The sequence below is a fragment of the Schistocerca americana genome, chromosome 10, assembly GCF_021461395.2.
Source record: "Schistocerca americana isolate TAMUIC-IGC-003095 chromosome 10, iqSchAmer2.1, whole genome shotgun sequence".
Lineage (NCBI taxonomy): Eukaryota > Metazoa > Arthropoda > Insecta > Orthoptera > Acrididae > Schistocerca > Schistocerca americana.
This window is the reverse complement of record NC_060128.1, coordinates 56,650,243-56,673,013: the sequence shown is the minus strand read 5'-3', so window position 1 is coordinate 56,673,013 and position 22,771 is coordinate 56,650,243. Positions and strand designations below refer to the sequence as shown.

At 43.0% G+C, this 22,771-nt stretch overlaps 1 protein-coding gene across 1 annotated transcript in view; it reads left to right on the top strand.

Moving 5' to 3' along the window:
• Positions 1–3,817: 3,817 nt before the first annotated feature.
• Positions 3,818–22,771, top strand: part of LOC124552661 (molybdenum cofactor biosynthesis protein 1-like) — an 84,397-nt gene continuing 65,443 nt past the window's right edge. Inside the window, exon 1 of the mRNA XM_047126985.1 lies at positions 3,818–3,890. Within this exon, the coding sequence (XP_046982941.1) occupies positions 3,818–3,890 (73 nt within the window). The remainder of the gene's footprint in view (positions 3,891–22,771) is intronic.

Genomic DNA, 22,771 nt, shown 5'->3' with positions numbered 1-22,771 from the left:
GTGCATCCTACGAAAATGTTTCGAAGAACAAATTCCTTCCTGCGCTGCAACAAAAACGTCCGGGAAGGCCTGCGCGTCTGCTGTTTCACCAAGACAACGCACCCGCACATCGAGCTAACGTTACGCAACAGTTTCTTCGTGATAACAACTTTGAAGTGATTCCTCATGCTCCCTACTCACCTGACCTGGCTCCTAGTGACTTTTGGCTTTTTCCAACAATGAAAGACACTCTCCGTGGCCGCACATTCACCAGCCGTGCTGCTATTGCCTCAGCGATTTTCCAGTGGTCAAAACAGCCTCCTAAAGAAGCCTTCGCAGCGTTGTGAAAAATGTGTACGTCTGCAGGGCGATTACGTCGAGAAGTAACGCCAGTTTCATCGATTTCGGGTGAGTAGTTAGTTAGAAAAAAAATTGGAGGCCTTAGAACTTGAATGCGCCTCGTACATATTGTGTGGTTCAGCATTGCTCTGTTGAAAAATGGCACCCCAACTCTACTGCATGAGAGGTAACATGTGAGGATGCAGGATGTCCATGATGTACCACTGTGCTGTCAGGGTTCCCTCAATCACTGCCAGCCATGCACTGAAATCATACCCAATTGGTCCCTACACTTACGCCAGGAATGACACCACTGTGACTGTCCAAAACACTGAAAGAATTGGACCTCTCCCAGGTTACCACCGTACTGACTGATGATAATGATCGTCTGGGGTAGTGCAGAAGCACAATTCATCACTGAACTCTGTGACATTATTCATCAGCAGACTATTCTCCCTGGTCTCAGCGCCACTCCAAACACAGCAGCCTGCATTACAGTGTTAACACTTTGCCGTTCACATGTCTCGTATAAATTTATTTGCTTGGCGTTGGCAACACTAATTCAGATTACAATGCTTGTCACCGGCTGCTTGTCACCTTTCCACTGATGACAAGCTTCGAACACATTGACATTTGCACACTTTAATTTTTCCGGAAATCCTCTATTTTGCCGTATCATTCCACAAACTCGAATTTTCTTTTCGAGTAACTTCTCCGCAAGTTCTACACTGTTATAATAATGATCCGTGTAAAGGTAATGCCACTTTCCATAAGAAGGTGTCAATAGTTCCATCACTGTTTTTGCTAAAGGTTGTCCAGTGCCAGAATATATCTTGAATGAGGAAATGTATCCCATACTCGATTCACACAGCATTCGAACGAGTACGCCATATTTCGTAATTTTCGATGAATTGTAAACTTTAAATTTTAACTGTCCACACCATGGTATCATTCCTTCACCAATTGAGATGTTTTGACTAAGATTAGGAATTTCTTTAAACTTTTTGGAAAAATAATCAATTACAAATTGCACTTTGAAAAGCTGGGTGACATTATCCGATTTATTGTTGTTGTAGAAAAAATGTAAAAATGATATTTGTCTGAATTGGTTGCGGGACATCGTTTTGCAAAATATCTGTGTGTGTATCAACGGATTCGTTGACCAGTAATCATCAATCCTTGCTTTTTTTACAATTGCCATAAGGATAGCAAGCCAAAACCATTTTCTACGTTCAGGTTCCGTAACGTTGACAAATTTGGCATTTTTTAAATCCAGTTGCCTTCTATTGCAATTTTGACTGTAATACTTGTTGCTTTCATCACTAATATATTCAAATAGATCCTTCCCAATATATAATTCTACGATATTCGTGATGCTCTGTGTATCTTTGGAAAATATGTGTGGATGCGAAGATCCTTCAACTTTAATACTGGTCCTCAGTAAATAATAGTCTGTCTTCTTCTTCTGGTTCATCCAAATAAGTTGGCAACCGTAGCGTTTGCCGAATTCTTCTTGGACGTATTTCACTGTTTTCCGACGATTCTGCTTCACTTTCATTTTTTTGATATCCAATGTTTTCTTCCCAATCAGCCAAGTTGTCCGGAACGTAAGACAAGACGTCCGCACATTCATCGTAATTAATCGTATTGTCTCTTTCGTCTGCCATGATGAAAGTGCACAAAAAACTTGTTGACATGTGTAACTTATTATTACCTAAACAAAACACCAACAGAATGAAAAAGATACTTAAGTGCTGTCACCAGCCACTGCATGATACTATGCTCACGACATCACTGTGGTGTCGCCGGCCACTGAGCGATACTATGCACACGACACCACTGTGGTGTCGCCGGATGGCAAAGTATTAATAGTAGCCTATGCATGCGATGGTAATTTCCTAATGTGGCTGCTGATATGTAGGATGACACAGAATGTTGCAGGTAATCCATTAATCCATTAATCCATTACTTGTTCTCGAATGTTGACTGAACTTATTGATACAAAGTCTGACAAGTTTCGTTGCTCAACTACCAATCTGACTGCAAAGTGCAGGGATTTATACCATACAAACAGTGTTACAGATGACAGGTCATGGCGTTATGATGTGCTCAATGCACAATATGGTGATTCTCCCACGTAGTTCTCAACCAGAATGTTGATCACGAGTACGCCTGCCCTCATATTCTCATGAAGTCCAACACCCGGCTACTGACACATCCGTATGCACCAGAAATCTCGATACTGAAAGATTTGACTTGTCAGCCCAATCTAGACCCACAGTGAGTCTCATTTCAAACTATGCCAACTGGCATCAACATTGTCTCACTCAAGTACACTGTATCTCTGTGTCGTTCACAGTAAACACTCAATATCTAATGCTGTTCACACCTCTTATACACCCTACTGTGCCGAGCACCAACAATAAACACGAACAACCCTAACGCACTCTGCTGGCCTCTATACCTATCATGGAGGAGTGCAACTCCATCATTTACATGCCTCCCAGTGGTGTGTACATGTACGATGTAACATTGACATACAACAGTGTTTTCCGGGTGCTTCTTATTTTCTGTCAGGCACTGTGTCTGAAAGACTACAACTTTTCTCAAACGGTCCAGTTCGAAGCTGTCTCATAAAAGAAAAGCTTGCCTCATTAACAACGTATTACTATGCAGAGAAGCATTCTCATGTGTGTAGAGTGAATAAAAAAGACTAAGCAAACAGATGCTCAGCCATCACTGGAAAGAAATAACAATATGAATTACAAAAGTTAGGAAGTATTTACAAAAGTTGGGAGTTTGAACATTGGAGCCCTTAATGTTATGTCCATATTACACTGTAAAAAATCTCTGCCGAAGATCTTTTGTAAAAGATGTTCTTTTAAAACCTTTCAAGCTTCACTAGGATACTTTTCCATCGACATCTGTAGTCTGCAAACCACTGAGAAGCCATACCAGAGGATTCTACCCACTGTATCATATATTAGGGTTTCTTTTCATTCTATTTGTCTACTGAGAATCACAAAAAAACTCCTCTGTGAACACTGTAATTACGTTATTCACGGCTTCTCTGTGATACAGGAGAGGCTGCAGTCTATTTCTAGATTCTACACCTAATACTGGTATTTGAAACTTCTTAAGTAAGATTCCTTGGGAGACTTCGGGGGGGGGGATTAGTGTTTAATGTCCTGTCAACAACAAGATCATTAGAGATGGAGCACAAGCTCAGATGAGGGAAGGATAGGGAAGGAAATCGGCCGTGGCTTGTCGCACGAACCATCCCGGCATTTGCCTGAAGCAATTAAGGGAAATCACAAAAAACCTAAATGAGGATGGCCAGACGTGAGTTTGAACTGTCATCCTCCCGAATGCAAGTCCAGTGTGATAACCACTTTGAGAGACTTCATATCTGTCCTTAGGCACTGCTGCTTCAGGTTTTTCAATATCCCTGTGACACTTTCCCTTCAATCAAATATGTGAATTCGAGCATGTGACGCAGATGTGTATTGTGGGCTGCCAGCTCTCCAGGCCACTGGTGACTCAGGCACAGAGTAAACAGTACGGCCACAAACGTAAGTGTACCGTGTTTGTTGTCAGCTGCATCTCCTGCAACAGCCCAGATAACACGTGGTGCCCAGGTGCACTGCTAGAGGCAGGGGGGTCTCTGCAGTCAGTGCTCCTTTCACTGCCATCAATTATTCCTCTGGCAGTCTTTGCAGCAGTATTCGACTGCCGGGCAGCTATAAAGGAAGCCTCTCAGCCAACCCGAACCAGTTCGCACTGGGAGTTGCTCCGGTCCGAGAGCCGACCGCCATTGCCAGTCCATCAATCGGAGCTCCTGTTGCCGCCACTTGGAGACTGGTACGGGTCCCACAAAAGTCGGGAATATTTTTTGTATGAGTCGATTGGTTTCAGTCTGGACTGACTGAAATTATAGTCACAGTATATTACATTTTTGTCTTTTATGCCATGCACAATTTTATATTTCCAAAAATTTAAAGCAGGTTCCCAATCCTTACGTCACTTTGAAATCTGATTAGATTTCATTTTTGTTTTTTCACATAGAGTAATTTGTCATATACAAATGCACCATCTGCAAAAAGTCTGAGTTTACTGTTAATATTGTCTACCATGTCATTAACACGCAATATGAAAAACAAACTTGCTAACACACCTCCCCAGGGTACGCCTGAAGTTAATTTTACTTCTGTCGATGATACTCCATCTGAGACAATGTACTGCAGTCTCCCTACCAAGAAATTTTCATTTCAGTCACTAGTGATTGGTCTTTCATTAACAAGTATTTTTGTGGTGCTGACTCAATTACTTTGCAGGAGTGAGGAAACATTGAATCTGCACGACTGCCTCGATGCAGTTCTGAGGATGTCAGGTGAGAGAAGTTTGAGTTTATTACGGCCCATATTTTTGGAATTCAAACTGGACAATAAGGAGGTTACCCTGTTAAAGAGTTAACACATTACTTTTGAACTCGTGGTGAACTCCGAGATGCTCCGGCAGTCGGATGTCAATGATACCGCTAGACCCTTTTGTGAATCACTTCTCATACTATTCTCATAGATGGTACAAACTGTGCTTCTTTGATGTTGTGAACCGAGCAACAATGCTGCAAGAAGCTGCCACCACACAGACACAACTACTCACCCGGTGCCTCTCTGTTCCGAGCGGCGGACTCCAGATGGCACTCACAAACCCAAATCTGTTCCTGCTTCCACACCACTTCCTTCAGCACATCGCATATGTCCGTCAGAGCACATTGTCAACCGTGGACTACATTGCTTCCGCCTCATACTGGTGGACACAGAAAGTCTTCCACCGACAGGCACAAAACACTTCGACAGCTCAGTTCACTGTCTGCACCTCAGTGAAGTATTCTGACTTAGCAGTCACTATCTACAGAGGACTAGGTGCAACACTATCGGCAGCACTATCAGAATGACAATATCATGCACTGCCAAGAGACAGCAAAGTTATTTAGATATCTTTGTATTAGGCTCAGCACATCAGGTGCCACACATGAAACTGTACCAAAGTTAAGTATTGTTTTGTAACATACTCTTCATAAACAATATTTGCAGTTTCTTATTGTGTTACCCTATTTCTGTTAACACGGTGCCCTGCCAGACATACGAGGGGGGATCCAAAAGTAACCGGAATCATACTTGTAGTAGCAGGTTGCGCCGCCAGAGGGTTGTAGTAGGAGCTCTACTGAGACATTATGCCACGTGGCGTCACCCAACAGTGAGAAGTGTGGTTTCTTTGGCAGTTCTTTGAGTGTGGGTATAGTGCAGATGTGACATGAGGAAACAACTAGTTCTTACGAACAACATGCGGCAGTGAAGTTTTGTTTCTTGCTCGGCAAGAATGCAGCAGAAACTGTTGCGATGATTCAGACAGCCTACAAAGACCGTGAGCTTAGTAAAAAGCAAGTGTATGAATGGTTTTCTCGGTTTAAAAAGGGAGAAATAGTGGTTTAAGATCAGACCCGTTCCAGTCGACCTTGAACTGCTCGAAGCGAAGACAACATCGACAAAATCCGTGATCTCATCAGTGAAGATCAACGCAGGACAATCGACCAACTCGAGAACTTGTCCGGGTTGTCCTGGAGCTCAATTCAGCGCATCTTGACATCGATTTGGGGATGCGAAGAGTGGCAGCAAAATTCGTGCTGAAGCTTCTTACTGGAGATCAAATGGATCGTCGTGTTCAAGCCGGTCTCGAAATGAACGACGTGTTCAACGTTTATCCACATTTTTTCAACAAAATCGTTACAGGTGATGAGTCATGGTGCTATGAGTACAATCCAGAAAGTAAACAACAGTCATCACAATGGAAGTCACTTGGCTCACATCGACCAAAAAAAAGCTCGAAAAGTGAAATCGAATGTGAAAACTATGTTGATCTGTTTTTTTTTTTTTTTTTTTTTTTTTTTTTTTTTTTTTTTTTTTTTTTTTTTTTTTTTTTTTGACATCAAAGGGATTGTACACTCTGTATTTGTCCCTGAAAACCAGACAGTAAACCAACAATACTATTTGGAGATTATGAAATGGCTTCGCAGAAGTTTTGTCGTGAAAATGTCCGGCTTTGTGGGATTCTGGCGTGTAGTTCCTGCATCACAACACCACTCCCGCACACACGGCTCTCAGTGTTCGCCAGTTTTTGGCCTCAACGAAGACGACTACCTTGACCCACATGCCCTATTCGCCGGATTTAGCGCCCTCGGACTTCTTCCTATTTCCGAGGATGAAAAGAGACGTAAGAGGGAAGCGTTTTGCGGATGTGGAAGACGTAAAACGCAATGTCATGAAAGAGCTAGCAGGTATCAAAGAGGACAAATTTAAAAGGTGCTTCAAACATTGGAATCAAAATTTGGACAAATGTATTACTGCTAATGGAGAGTACTTCGAAGGAGATTAAGGTTGTATTTGAAAACAATAAAGTATATGCTTTATAGAAAGAAATTTCGGTTATTTTTGGGTCCCCCTCATATGTTTCACTAGCATGCATTCAATCAACCACCTTTAAGGAATTATAGGAGGGGAAACACTTTTCTGCTACTGTGGCTGTTGGGAACTGAATTACTGATAGCACTCAGTTACTACATTCACAACATTTGAACCACTGCTAACTTAACTTCAACCTCACAAGAATGGTCACCTTATCTTATGACAGTTCAGGATGTGTGCTATTGATTAGAACATTTGCATAATTACCAGCACACAGACTACATCAAAGGGTCTGAGTCCAAATCCATTGTGAATCTCACCATCACTTCCACACTTACGTACACAAGGGAAACAGATAACCTAGAATTATCTTAGACAGGTAGAAAGGTGGGGGCTTAGAATTTAATGTCCCATTGACAGTAAGATTGTTAGGGATGGAGCATGAGCTTGAATCTTGATGGACTAGGAACGATATTTGTTGTGTGCTTTTGAACTGAATCATCCCAGCACTAACATTAAGAATTTTACAGATGCTTCGGGAAACATAAATAAATCTGAACGTCCGGATGAGGATCTGAACCACCACCCTCCCAAATATGAGGATTGTACCAAAAGTAAGGTTCCCATATTTTTTACAAATAAAAACATTGTTTATTGTTATTAGTTTATACATTGTTGAAAACCTTACACTTTTGTCTATTTTTTAACAAAGTCTCCATTTTTTTACACACTTTTGAAGACTGTGCCCCAGCTTTTGTATTCCTAAATCGAGAAGTCTCCCGTCAACCCCTTGAGGAAGCATGTGACCTCTGCTCAGGCTTCATTGACAGTCATGAAGCGTTTGCCACCAAAGTGTTGCTTTAGCTTGGGGAAGAGGTGATAATCGCTGGGGGCTGAGTCCGGCTCACCACCACCAAATAAATTCAAACACAGTCAGCAGGAAAGGTTATGGTGACCATGTTTTGGGATTGGAAGGGGGTATCCTCATCAATTTGATGCAACTTGGGATGATGATAAAATCAGACAGATATTGTGAAACACTGACCAAACTCCAGCGAGTAATCCAGAATCGCCAGAGAGGACGACTGAAGGAGGGAGTAGTGCTTCTTTATTACAACGCTCAACCCCATGTCACTCGTCAAACACAGAAGCTTTTGAAGAAATTTGGGTGAACTGTTATGCCCTATCCCCTGTACAGACCGGACTTAGACCCCAGCGATAATCACCTCTTCCAAAAGCTAAAGGAACAGTTAGGTATCAAATGCTTTAAGAGCCACAATGAAGTCCGAGCAGAGGTCACACGCTTCATCAACAGGTTGGCTTAGGAATACAAAAGCTGGAGCACTGTCTTCAAAAGTGTGTCAAAAAAAAATTGAGACCATGTTGAAAAATAGAGAAAAGTATAAGCTTGTCAATGATGTATAAATTCTAAATCTACATATATACTCCGCTAGCCACCAAGCGGTGTGTGGCGGAGAGCACAATTCACTCCAAAGTCATGTTCCCCTCCCCCCCCCCCCCCCCCTTCTGTTCCACTCACGGATAATGCGAGAAAAAAACGACTGTCTGAACACCTCGGTACAAGCTCTAATTTCCCTTATCTTTGAATGGTGATCATTGCGCGATATGAAAGTCGGTGGTAATAATGTATGCTCTACATCCTCGGCGAAGATCGGATTTCGGAATTTAGTGAGCAGCCCCTTCCATTTAGCACATCGTCTATCTGCAAGTTTGTCCCACTTCAAACTTTCTATGAGATTTGTAATGCTCTCGCGATGGCTAAATGTACCAGTCATGAATCTTGCTGCTCTTCTTTGGACCTTCTCGATTTCTTGAATAAGACCCAACTGGTAAGGGTCCCATACAGATGAACAATAACTCTGGACGATTAATAACAATAAACAACGTTTTCTATTTGTAAAACATATGGGAACCTTACTTTTGGTACAACCTGCGTACAAGTCCAGCCACTTACTAATGCACCACTTGCGCAGTTCTGAGATCGGTCACTCACCTACAAGAATCGCATAGAATATACAGCATGCAGTATCTGCCTGGGACTATACTGCTTCACATACAAGACACCTATCATGGGCTGCCGCCTCTCCAGAAGGATGCAGTAAACAATTCACATAAACATAACTTACTGAGCTGTTTGCAAACCTGGCCTCACACAGGTCAGGCTGTTTACAGTGTAGCTACACACAGCCTCCATGCTATTCGCTGGTGACAACCTCATCGACAGCAGCGTGCCTGTTACAGCAGAGATCGTCACTTCTTACACCACATCACACTCTCACTCAGTGCCACACTGGTATTGCTCCACCAGAGAGTACATATGCTACCACCAGGCCTTGCTGCGAACAGTAAACTCCGGGAGTCACGCCGGCCACACTGGCTACTCACTGATAGGAGTCACCGCTCTCGCCACGAGCACCTGTCACCGACGCTGTGCGAGACCACCTTCCTCCTCTCGTTGGTGCCACAACTTGCCACATGTCGTACCGACAGCAGTTGCCATCATCGAGCCGTCAACTCTGACAACTGCCGACACCCGACATTCCAAAAGCACCATTGACCCACCGGCAGCTATTGACTCTGAGGCCTCACCTCCAACTTCGACCAACACCCGACACCCCTGAAGCCTCATCATACACTGGTAACTATCATCATCGAGCCGTGCTCTGACAACCACCGACATCCCAGAAGCACCACTGTCCTTGAGGACATGCTCTCACATGTCATGTTGGATCATATCACTTATGTCCATCCCTGGTAGCTGAGTGGTCAGCACAACAGAATGTCAACCCTAACTGCCTGGGTTCGATTCCCAGCTGGGTCGGATATTTTCTCTGCTCAGGGACTGGGTGTCGTGTTGTCCTAATCGTCATTATTTCATTCCCATCGACATGCAAATCGCCGAAGAAGTGTCAAATCGAAAGACCTGCACCCAGTGAATGGTCTACCCGACGGGAGGCCCTCATCACATGACAATTACATTTTATATTACTGATCATCCTCAGTGCCCTTCTGCTCTTATGCCCACTATGACTCAAGATACTTCATCATGTAGGCACATCCCAGTTGGCATCTAGGAGTGATATTTCTGTTTGTACTTTAGTAGTATGGACACCTGTAAATGGATACTGTATTTGAGTTCTGTTTCTTATATCAATAACAAACAGTTGTCTGCATTTCACCGACAGTCCATAGCACTCCTCAGGCAAGCCTACAATGTTGGAGCAGGAAATAGGCGTGCACCAAATGGAGTAAGGCCTTCTGTTCTTAGAAGAACAACCAGTTGTTGCTGTATCTCTGCAGCTGAACATTGCTAGTCGGTGAGGAAGAGAGCTGCTCACTGAATAAAGTATGTGTCACTGCTGATGAAATGTGGAGCTTAACTAGCTACATAAAGGCTACATTTTTCGCAAGAAGCAGAAAGCAGCAAGCATTTAGGCTCTTACATTGTGACAGGTAAACTCACTGAACAAAACGTTAGTTGCCCCTAAAGAAATCACAACAAGCATAATTTGTTACCGCATAATTCCATCACTGGACTTCCAGGATTCCACTAGTGAGCGAGTACAAGAGGTTGTGCAGGTATGTCATATCCAGGTTAAGCCACTCACTGAGGATTTGATTGTGCAGTTCCACCAAATTGCAAGGACGCTGATATCGGCATCTTGCCTGCTGTTCCATCATGTCCCACAGATTTTCTGTGCAGTTCAACTCAGGTGATTTTGCTGGCCAGTCAAGATGAAACAGTTGGGTGAGTGTCCAGAAACCCAGTCACAATTCCTCCAGCCCAATCAAGTTTCCTGTTGTCATCTCTATAAACGAGTGTAAGCAACGGCCTGTTACTAGATGACCGATTCCAAACGTTCACTGTCATGCAGTGTCCGTCGCAATGTTCTGTCACTAACAAGTTGGGATGGACCTTTGTTCACTGCCTGTACCAATTCCTGTTGGATTTGGAATCGATTTTGATTCACAAGCCACAAAACGCATCTCCAGTCCCTCTTTGTCGGGATCTTTTTCCAATCATACTTCTGACGTTGTGTTTCGTGGCCAAATGTGTTATGCCACTGCCTGTAGACACATTGAACAGTCCGCCACAAAACATGAACAAATCCAATAACTTCACAGCCATATGACCATGGGCACGGCCAAACACAATTGCCCCCTTTTGCCACTCTGTCACGTCCTTACATTTACCCACATTTAAATACAATGTCAGCATCAAACATAAATGTCTCACTGACCAATAATTCATTATGCTCATGTAGAAGCAGTATGCAGACATTTAGAGCACATGACTTGATCACTGTGCCATTTGTAACACAGTAACTGTTCATCTGTCCATGCACATGGAGTGGCTAATTTTTGGCCCGGTGATCTTATGTCATGAATACAATGAGAAGTTCTAGGAAAGGTGATGGACCCACCTGGGCAGCCACATGTGTTAGCAAACCACTTCCAGAATTCAAAGATTCATACCAGCCCCAAATCAAATCCGCCCAGTGGATTAACAATGAAGACCACTGTGCTGTCCAGCCTGGAGTGGCTTTTAGGCAGTTTCCCACATCCGCCTAGGTGAACATCAGGTTGGTACCCATGTCCCATCTCAGTTACAAGATTTGCAAACATTTCAAAAATGTTTGCACACTTTGACATGGGATAACACTAGTGCAAACAGATGGGGCATACCAGTTTTGTGTTAGAAGAGTTCCTTGCAATTAGAACACAGCTTGTCATTTTTAATTAACAGACATGTTAAGAAGTAAAAATAATTTCAGTATTAGAGGGCCATTAATATTCCTACCTCCATGAGAATTCTTACAATGAATCTGCCTGGCATCTGCTTTTTTAACAATTATTTTTGTACTTGTTCACTTTGAACTGCTCTGTAATCTCACATATTTAATGGGCATGACTGCTTCCAGTGTCTGTTCAGCAATTATATAATCATTCTATCCGTTTATGCACAGTACCTTACATTTGTTTATGTTGAAGGTCTACCACTAATCACTGCACAATCATCTGCTGGTTTTGCTGTACTTCACTACAATTTTCTAGCACTTTGACTCCTCTGTTCTGTAACAGCATCATCTATGAACAGCATCACGAAGCTTCTACCCAACCATGAAATGGTAGTTGGTACTGACAGTGAGGACAGGCATGAGCATATGATTGAATATTACAACAGAGTAAGGTCTACATGATGAGTACATAAAGGTCAACAACAATTTCAGTCTTCCCAACACCAGGATTCCACAAGCACAGACTACCTCAAATCCAGATTCCATTTACGGCAGATGTTCAAAGCATTGTGCAAAGCTGTGGAAAGACCTGGGACACATCCAGACCTGCAGATCTAGTAATGATACTCATATATGACTGACCCAGGAAGTAAATTGAAAGATTTCAACCTCACAAAGAAACTGCTAGTGGTGGCAACTGAGTGAGGAAAAGAGTAGGCATGCAGATATAGGAGGATTAAGACAGCTGAAGTTTTACAAGATCAGAACATTAACATGAACAACAATTTCAATCTTCTCTTACAGCAGGATTTAACAGGAAGTGGCCACCCCATATCCACATCCCCACTTTGGCAAACATGTGGAGCACTGGAGAGCTTTGATGTACATGACAAATGGAAGATCTCAGGCGTATCCAAACCTAGCAATCGTACCCTTGTGACTGAACTCGTAAGATGGAAAATTCCAATCACACTCAAAAACTATCAGTAGTGCTAATCGACTGGGGATGGGAGTGTACAGATGCAGGAAGATTATAACATACTAAGATGTTTGGAAAGAGTACATTATAATCAAAAAATGTCCGCTTGCCTAGCTGGGTGGCAATGTGCTTGCCTCCAATGCAAGCGGGCCTGGGTTCGATTCCAGGCCGGGTTCGAGATTTTCTCCACTCGTTGTCCTCGTCATCATTTCATCCTCATCACCAGCACACAAGTCGCCCAATGTTGCGTCAAATGAAATAAGACTTGCACTTCCCCGAATGGGGACTCCCGGCCAACGATGCCATACGCTCATTTCATTTCAATCAAAAAAAGAATTTCAGTTTTCCTATACAGCAGAATTCCACAGGCACTGCCCATCTCAAATGGACCTAACCACTGTGGCAGATGTGCGAAGTAACCTCCAAGTCACGTACTACAAGGAGCGTTCAATAAGTAATGCAACAATTATTTTTCTCAGCTACAGGGTGGCGCACGAAATGTGTTACCAATTGTTTCTTTCCAAATTTACGACGCACATTAGATATCCAGCTGGGATCTCTACAGCAGTACCAGCAGAGCTTGGAAAAACAAATGAGTTATGAAATGACATGTAATTCACGATACTGCCACTAGGAGACTAGTAAGCAGCAATGGCTGACAATGGGAGACTGACGACACAACAACGATCGACAATTGTGTTACTTTTTCATGAAACAAAAAGCCTTGTTGTGGCTCAGAGGCGTTTTTGACAACAGTTTAACACACGATGCGTCCCTTGCAAGAAGACCATCCACAGGTTGCACGATACATTTGTTCAGGAAGGAACAGTATCGGAAGCGAAGCGACCTCGGCCTAACCCTGTTTGTTCACCAGACAATATTGAAGCGGTACGAGTTGCTGTACAGCGAAGTCCCGGGAAATCGTGTAGAAAGGCAGCAGTGCAACTGGGAATATCCAGACACTCCATTCAATGCATTCTTAAAAGTGACCTCCATATGTACCCATACAAGATGACCTGTGCACAGAATCTCACTGAAGAACACAAGCAGCAGAGACTACTGTTTGCTCAGTGGGCAGAGGATAGGAAAGAAACTCTCAACAACGTTTGGTTTTCAGACGAGCTGCATTTTCGTTTAGATGGTGTGGTTAACAAACAAAATGTACGCTTTTGGGCCACTGAAAACCCACAAGTGCTTCATTAACGACAACATTATGCTCCGAGGACTACAGTGTGGGCAGCAATTTCCAGTCACAGACTTAATGGACCCTTTTTCTTTGAAGAAACTGTGAACAGCGAGCGTTATTTGAGTACGCTTCGCAATAGCTTCATTCCGCAGCTTCTTGATACTGCCTTGCCCTTCAACACACAGTGGTTCATGCAAGATGGAGCAAGGCCACATACTGCAAACACTGTATTGGAGTTTTTACACGAGCATTTCGACATGCGGATCATTTCACTCAGGTTTCCAGGTCGCTTCAATGACAGACAAAATTGGCCCACCAATAGTCTAGACCTCAATCCATGTGACTTTCTTCTTTGGGGGGTACCCAAAGGAAAAAATTTTCCCGAAACGTCCATGTGATTTAATGGAGCTCAGAAGACTTATTCTTCAAGCTTGCAGTGAAATTGCGGAAGACATGTGCTGTAGGGTAATCACTAACTTCAGTGTTTGTTTGAGGGAAGTTAAGAAATGAAATGGTGGACATATTGAGCATGTGCTGAGTTAGAACAAATCTCCATGGACAGCTCTTAATTGTAGTATATGTTCCTTTCAGATCGTATTGACAATAAAGTTTATATTCAAAAACAAAATAGTAACAAATTTCATGCGCCACCCTGTAATTTCAGTTTCCAAAATGTAGAATTTGTTACGGGACATTGTGGAATACTCCCACTTCAGCACCTACGGTTTCATGAAGTTCCAATAGGTGGCAGTGTTGTATGTAGTCTTCAAAATGGCATATGTAATGGAGATGCGTACCAAGCATAGAGTTGTCATTGGGTTTCTTTAGGTGGAAAACCACAGCATCACAGATATTCATAGGTGCTTGCAGAATATCTACAGATATCTGGCAGTAAACAAAAGCACAATGAGTTGTTGGGCAAGGCGCCTGTCAGCATCACAAAGAGGTCGCACAAACATGTCTGATTTCTCACGTGCCAACCGGCCGCATGCAGTTGTGACTCCACAATGTGTTTGCCACCACAAAAATGCAAACAAACTTATTCTTCTCCATGACAACACAAGGCCTTTCACAAGTCTGCACAGCTGAGAGGAGTTCACAAAACTTCACTGGACTATTCTTCCTCGTCCACACTACAGCCCAGATCTCCCACCTCACGACTTCCATCTATTTGGCTCAATGAAGGATGCACCCTGCAGAAAACAGTATGTGGATGATGGGGAGGCTATTGATGCAGCAAGACAGCTCTGACATCAAGACAGCTCTGACATCAACTATTATGGTGGTACCACTTGGGCATACAGGGCCTCGTAGTAAGATGGAGAAAGGCCATCATATTGAATGGAGATTATGTAGAAAAACAGGGTTCTACATCTACATTTATACTCTGCAAGCCACCCAGTGGTGTGGGGCGGAGGGCACTTTACGTGCCACTGTCATTACCTCCCTTTCCTGTTCAGTCATGTACGGTCCGCAGGAAGAATGACTGCCGGAAAGCCTCCGTGCGTGCTCAAATCTCTCTAGTTTTACATTCGTGATCTCCTTGGGAGGTATAAGTATGGGGAAGCAATATCTTCGATACCTCATCCAGAAATGCACCATCTCAAAACCTGGACAGCAAGCTACACCCCGATGCAGAGCGCCTCTCTTGCAGAGTCTGCCACCTTAGTTTGCTAAACATCTCCGTAACGCTATCACGCTTACCAAATAACCCTGTGACAAAATGTGCCACTCTTCTTTGGATCTTCTCTATCTCCTTTGTCAACCCAACCTGGTACAGATCCCCAATACTCAAGTATAGGTCGAACAAGTGTTTTGTAAGCCACCTCCTTTGTTGATGGACTACATTTTCTAAGGACTCTCCCAATGAATCTCAACCTGGCACCCGCCTTACATGGTCACCCTGTATCAGATTATGGAGTACATCTGGTGACATACGCTTTTCAACTGTGTCACTGCTCAGACTCTCTCGGCACCCTTCAAAGCCTCTGTGCACTGTAGACTGTCCATCCCTTAGTGCACCGGTTCCAGGAAAGCTTCCACTTGCTCACTTTTTATGGAGCCACTGTGATGTTTATGTGGGTTCCAGGTCATATCAGTCCAAGAGGTTGCTAACACTGCTGCCAAAGCTGCATTCCTCGTACTTCAGCCCAATAATTCTTGCATTCCCTCTGATGATCTCTTGTTGCTTTCTGTCAGGAGGTGGTGTCACTTTGGCATCGCCACTGGTCCTCCATTCATAGGAATAAGCTCTTGGTTATTAAGCCTCTCCCAGCGGCTTGGACAACCTCCTCTCAGTCCTCCTGCGGCGAGGAGGTCATTTTAACTAGGTTGCATATTGGGCACTGCCTTTTTAGCCATCACCATTTGTTAAGTGGTGCTCCCCCACTACTTTGTGCACATTGCACCCAACTTTTAACTGTCTGCCGTTTCCTGAGGGGATGCTCTTTTTTTTACCATTTACGTTCCCGTTCGGGTTTGCCATTTGAGTTATTGGCCGTTTTAGTGAACAATGCGTGGGCTGTTGACCGTGTTTTACTTTTTATCAGTTGTAGCAATATGGTGAAGGCCATTTAATTTTTAGTTCTGGGCCTCCATTTCCCTATTGCGTACTTTATAGACCTTTCTGCACGTCCCTGTTTGTAGCTGTCCTCTCTTCTGTCATTAAACGTTGACATGTAATCATTTTTAACTCCTCTCTTCGTCTTTGTGTTTCAGTTTTGGCATGGACACATATGACCCTAGTTGTTTTTGTGTCCTAAAACAAAATGGGGGAGAAATACAAAGCCCTTACATTCTTTTGTCGACTTATGTCTTTCCCTCCCCTTGAGACCTCAAAATTTGTCGGGGAAAAATTCTAAAACGTGTCTGTGGAATCAGAGAAATATCAGGGAATTTCACTTGGAGAAACTTGTGGCAACCCTGATTTTAGGTTTTTATATATGGAAATTACTTTTGCTTCTAGTATTGCAGTTCTGAATTGCTGAGTTCATCTTAAACTAACTCTTGTTATTAATCACAAATGCCATTAGGGAATATAACTTCTGTAGGCATGAAAGTGTGAGAATCCATGGGTCCCTGAAGAAGCTTTTTCAAGATGTAGAATAAATATTTTTTTCTGCTTAGCTGAAGTACCCCCCCATGAACCATGGACCTTGCCGTTGGTGGGGAGGCTTGCGTGCCTCAGCGATACAGATAGCCGTACCGTAGGTGCAACCACAACGGAGGGGTATCTGTTGAGAGGCCAGACAAACGTGTGGTTCCTGAAGAGGGGCAGCAGCCTTTTCAGTAGTTGCAAGGGCAACAGTCTGGATGATTGACTGATCTGGCCTTGTAACAATAACCAAAACGGCCTTGCTGTGCTGGTACTGCGAACGGCTGAAAGCAAGGGGAAACTACAGCCGTAATTCTTCCCGAGTGCATGCAGCTTTACTGTATGATTACATGATGATGGCGTCCTCTTGGGTAAAATATTCCGGAGGTAAAATAGTCCCCCATTCGGATCTCCGGGCGGGGACTACTCAAGAGGATGTCATTATCAGGAGAAAGAAAACTGGCGTTCTACGGATCGGAGCGTGGAATGTCAGATCCCTTAATCGGGCAGGTAGGTTAGAAAATTTAAAAAGGGAAATGGATAGGTTAAAGTTAGATATAGTGGGAATTAGTGAAGTTCGGTGGCAGGAGGAACAAGACTTCTGGTCAGGTGACTACAGGGTTATAAACACAAAATCAAATAGGGGTAATGCAGGAGTAGGTTTAATAATGAATAGGAAAATAGGAATGCGGGTAAGCTACTACAAACAGCATAGGGAACGCATTATTATGGCCAAGATAGATACGAAGCCCACACCTACTACAGTAGTACAAGTTTATATGCCAACTAGCTCTGCAGATGACGAAGAAATTGAAGAAATGTATGATGAAATAAAAGAAATTATTCAGATTGTGAAGGGAGACGAAAATTTAATAGTCATGGGTGACTGGAATTCGAGTGTAGGAAAAGGGGGAGAAGGAAACATAGTAGGTGAATATGGATTGGGGGACAGAAATGAAAGAGGAAGCCGCCTGGTAGAATTTTGCACAGAGCACAACATAATCATAACTAACACTTGGTTTAAGAATCATGAAAGAAGGTTGTATACATGGAAGAACCCTGGAGATACTAAAAGGTATCAGATAGATTATATAATGGTAAGACAGAGATTTAGGAACCAGGTTTTAAATTGTAAGACACTTCCAGGGGCAGATGTGGACTCTGACCACAATATATTGGTTATGACCTGTAGATTAAAACTGAAGAAACTGCAAAAAGGTGGGAATTTAAGGAGATGGGACCTGGATAAACTAAAAGAACCAGAGGTTGTACAGAGATTCAGGGAGAGCATAAGGGAGCAATTGACAGGAATGGGGGAAATAAATACAGTAGAAGAAGAATGGGTAGCTTTGAGGGATGAAGTAGTGAAGGCAGCAGACGATCAAGTAGGTAAAAAGACGAGGGCTAGTAGAAATCCTTGGGTAACAGAAGAAATATTGAATTTAATTGATGAAAGGAGAAAATATAAAAATGCAGTAAGTGAAACAGGCAAAAAGGAATACAAACGTCTCAAAAATGAGATCGACAGGAAGTGCAAAATGGCTAAGCAGGGATGGCTAGAGGACAAATGTAAGGATGTAGAGGCCTATCTCACTAGGGGTAAGATAGATACCGCCTACAGGAAAATTAAAGAGACCTTCGGAGATAAGAGAACGACTTGTATGAATATCAAGAGCTCAGATGGAAACCCAGTTCTAAGCAAAGAAGGGAAAGCAGAAAGGTGGAAGGAGTATATAGAGGGTCTATACAAGGGCGATGTACTTGAGGACAATATTATGGAAATGGAAGAGGATGTAGATGAAGATGAAATGGGAGATACGATACTGCGTGAAGAGTTTGACAAAGCACTGAAAGACCTGAGTCGAAACAAGGCCCCCAGAGTAGACAATATTCCATTGGAACTACTGACGGCCGTGGGAGAGCCAGTCCTGACAAAACTCTACCATCTGGTGAGCAAGATGTATGAAACAGGTGAAATACCCTCAGACTTCAAGAAGAATATAATAATTCCAATCCCAAAGAAAGCAGGTGTTGACAGATGTGAAAATTACCGAACTATCAGCTTAATAAGTCACAGCTGCAAAATACTAACACGAATTCTTTACAGACGAATGGAAAAACTAGTAGAAGCCAACCTCGGGGAAGATCAGTTTGGATTCCGTAGAAACACTGGAACACGTGAGGCAATACTGACCTTACGACTTATCTTAGAAGAAAGATTAAGGAAAGGCAAACCTACGTTTCTAGCATTTGTAGACTTAGAGAAAGCTTTTGACAATGTTGACTGGAATACTCTCTTTCAAATTCTAAAGGTGGCAGGGGTAAAATACAGGGAGCAAAAGGCTATTTACAATTTGTACAGAAACCAGATGGCAGTTATAAGAGTCGAGGGACATGAAAGGGAAGCAGTGGTTGGGAAGGGAGTAAGACAGGGTTGTAGCCTCTCCCCGATGTTGTTCAATCTGTATATTGAGCAAGTAGTAAAGGAAACAAAAGAAAAATTCGGAGTGGGTATTAAAATTCATGGAGAAGAAATAAAAACTTTGAGGTCCGCCGATGACATTGTAATTCTGTCAGAGACAGCAAAGGACTTGGAAGAGCAGTTGAATGGAATGGACAGTGTCTTGAAAGGAGGATATAAGATGAACATCAACAAAAGCAAAACAAGGATAATGGAATGTAGTCTAATTAAGTCGGGTGATGCTGAGGGAATTAGATTAGGAAATGAGGCACTTAAAGTAGTAAAGGAGTTTTGCTATTTGGGGAGCAAAATAACTGATGATGGTCGAAGTAGAGAGGATATAAAATGTAGGCTGGCAATGGCAAGGAAAGCGTTTCTGAAGAAGAGAAATTTGTTAACATCCAGTATTGATTTAAGTGTCAGGAAGTCATTTCTGAAAGTATTCGTATGGAGTGTAGCCATGTATGGAAGTGAAACATGGACGATAAATAGTTTGGACAAGAAGAGAATAGAAGCTTTCAAAATGTGGTGCTACAGAAGAATGCTGAAGATTAGATGGGTAGATCACATAACTAATGAGGAAGTATTGAATAGGATTGGGGAGAAGAGAAGTTTGTGGCACAACTTGACCAGAAGAAGGGATCGGTTGGTAGGACATGTTCTGAGGCATCAAGGGATCACCAATTTAGTATTGGAGGGCAGCGTGGAGGGTAAAAATCGTAGGGGGAGACCAAGAGATGAATACACTAAGCAGATTCAGAAGGATGTAGGTTGCAGTAGGTACTGGGAGATGAAAAAGCTTGCACAGGATAGATTAGCATGGAGAGCTGCATCAAACCAGTCTCAGGACTGAAGACCACAACAACAGCTGAAGTACCTCAGAAGATTATGCCATATGAGTAAACTGATTGAAAGTGTGTTAGCAATCCTTTGTCCAGTTTGATACAGTAAGAGATTTCTAAATGGGCGGAACTGAGCTTCTCGGTTAACTGACTCACATGCTGGTCTCACACGTGAGTGGCATCTGCATACCCAGGAACTTAGAACACGGGAGCCTAATTGCCCATTTATCCCTACTTTTGATATTCGTATCTGTAAGTCACTTTTATTTCTTTATAACTGCACAATACAAGTTTTTAGGCATTAAGCTGGTACCTGTGGATCAGTACAAGCCTGTTCTGTTATTCTCCTGGATGTTTCTGGTATGGATGAGTTTAGATCTTGCATCAATAAGTTTGTGACACTGCAAAACATTACAGTTTTCCCAAAGCCCTCCAGTGCCCCAAGTAAATCATTTTTGTGGACTTGGCAGCAAACACTGTGTGCCACACCATATTTTATGTTCTCCTTTTTTGAGTTTAATCTTATTCCTGTCTTATCATTTGTTAATGTGACCTTCCATTTTCTGTAGTTAAAGTACAACTCAATCCATGCAAGGGGAAGACTTTTAATGCCATACTATTTTAGCTTCCCCTCACAGAATTTTTTAACCTGAACAGTCAAAGGCTTTGGCAAGATGACAGAGGGGATAATTCCCACTATTTAGTTCTACTGGAATTGAATTTGTGAGATATTATGTTGGATTCTCAGTATAGAAGCCTTTACAGAAGTCAAACTGTGTTGTTAAAAAGTTATTCTCTGAATGGTGGTTCACCATTCTAAGTGGATTTAGGTTGAAATACTATGCAGAGATGAAGAGGCTTACAAAGGCTGGAATAGGCTGGTGAGATGCACCAAAGCAGTAGTTGGATGAAGACCACAACAGCAGACTTCAACTCAGTTTATTGATGGAAATCCAGCTCTTGCCGAAATTAGCTCTCTCTCTCTCTCTGACACAGACACACACACACACACACACACACACACACACACACACACACACACACACACTCTCTCTCTTCCTTCTAGCTACCACTCCATCTCTCTTACCAGTGTGTTCGCAAGTAGTTGATGGGACATATGATTCATGCCCAGATGATATGGTGGCTCGAGTCTCACAATTTTTGATGAATGCACAGTGTGGCTTTCAACACGGCATTCTGCAGTTGACCATCTCATTATTTTGCCCACCCATGTCATGAATGGTTTTCTGCAGAAATCCCAGACTGTCGCCGTGTTTTTCGATTTGGAGAAGGCCTATGACACCTGCTAAAGAGCTAGTACCCTCCATATTCTTCACATGTGGGGCTTCCGTGGCCACCTATCCTGTTTCCTTCAGACATTTTTAAAAGACCGAGTTTTCGAGGTGCATGAAGGGTCTGCCTTGTCGGACACCTTTATCCAGGAAAATGGTGTGTCTCAGGGTTCCATTCTGAGTGTCGTTCTCTTTGCTATCGCCATTAACCCTATAATGGCCTGTCTCCCACTGGGCATCTCCGGCTCCCTTTTTTTTGACGATTTTGCCTTCTATTGCAGTTCTCTATGAACCTGTCTCACTTAGTGGCATCTTCAGCAATGTCTTGATTGTCTTTACTCCTGGAGCATCGACAATGGCTTTCCCTTTTCCACTGACAAAACTGTCTGTATGAATCCCACGAACGCTGACTGCAAATTTGTATGACCATCTGGTTATTTGACCTGTTGTACTGCCATTCACAAACAGCATTCCAGGAGGTGTTTTCCTACAGGATAACACTTGCTCACATACTGCTGTTGTAAGCCAACATGCTATAGTGTGTCAACATATTGCCTTGGCTTGCTCGATAACCAGCTCTACCTCCAATCGAGCACATACTGGACATCATCTGATGACAGCTTCAACCCATCCACAAACATCATTAACTGTCCATATATTGGCCAACCAAGTGCAACAGGCATGGAACTCCATCCCACAAACTGACACATGACACGTGTACAACAACGTACCAGCATTGACATTTACATTTGCAGTGGCTTATCTCACACTCCCATTGATCTCTGATCCTGCAACGTTAATCGCTTTACATACGTTGCCTCAACAAATATATTCCTGGTATTTCATTACTCTACATTAATTATTTTTTGGTGTTGCAAATTTTTCCGTCAGTGTACCTGGCCTTTCTTTAACCATCCCTGGTGCAATGCAGAATTCTCTTCCCAGTAGCGAGAAAATGCCATTATTCCAATTTTGAAATCAGGTAAATTGCCTCTTCAAACGGACAGCTGTCGTCCAGATTGTTTGCCCAGTGTCCTGCAAGTTACTTGAACATGTGGTTAGTCGAAGGCTGTATTGTGTCCTTGAATCCCTGGATCTTTTGGCTTCTATCCAGGGCGCTTTTCGCCAAGGGCGCTCTACTGAAGATAATTTAGTCCACTTGAAGTGTGCTTTTGCTCAGCATCAGTTCCTTGTTGCAGTTTTCATTGATCTGCGTATATATCTTATGATACCACATGGTACCATAACGTCCTTGCCACCTTAAAGGAGTGGGGCCTCCATGGCCCACTCCTGATTTTTATCCAGAACTTTCTTCCATGTCACACTTTTTGGGTACAGGTTGGTGCCTCCTGTAGCACCCAGCACCCCCCCCCCC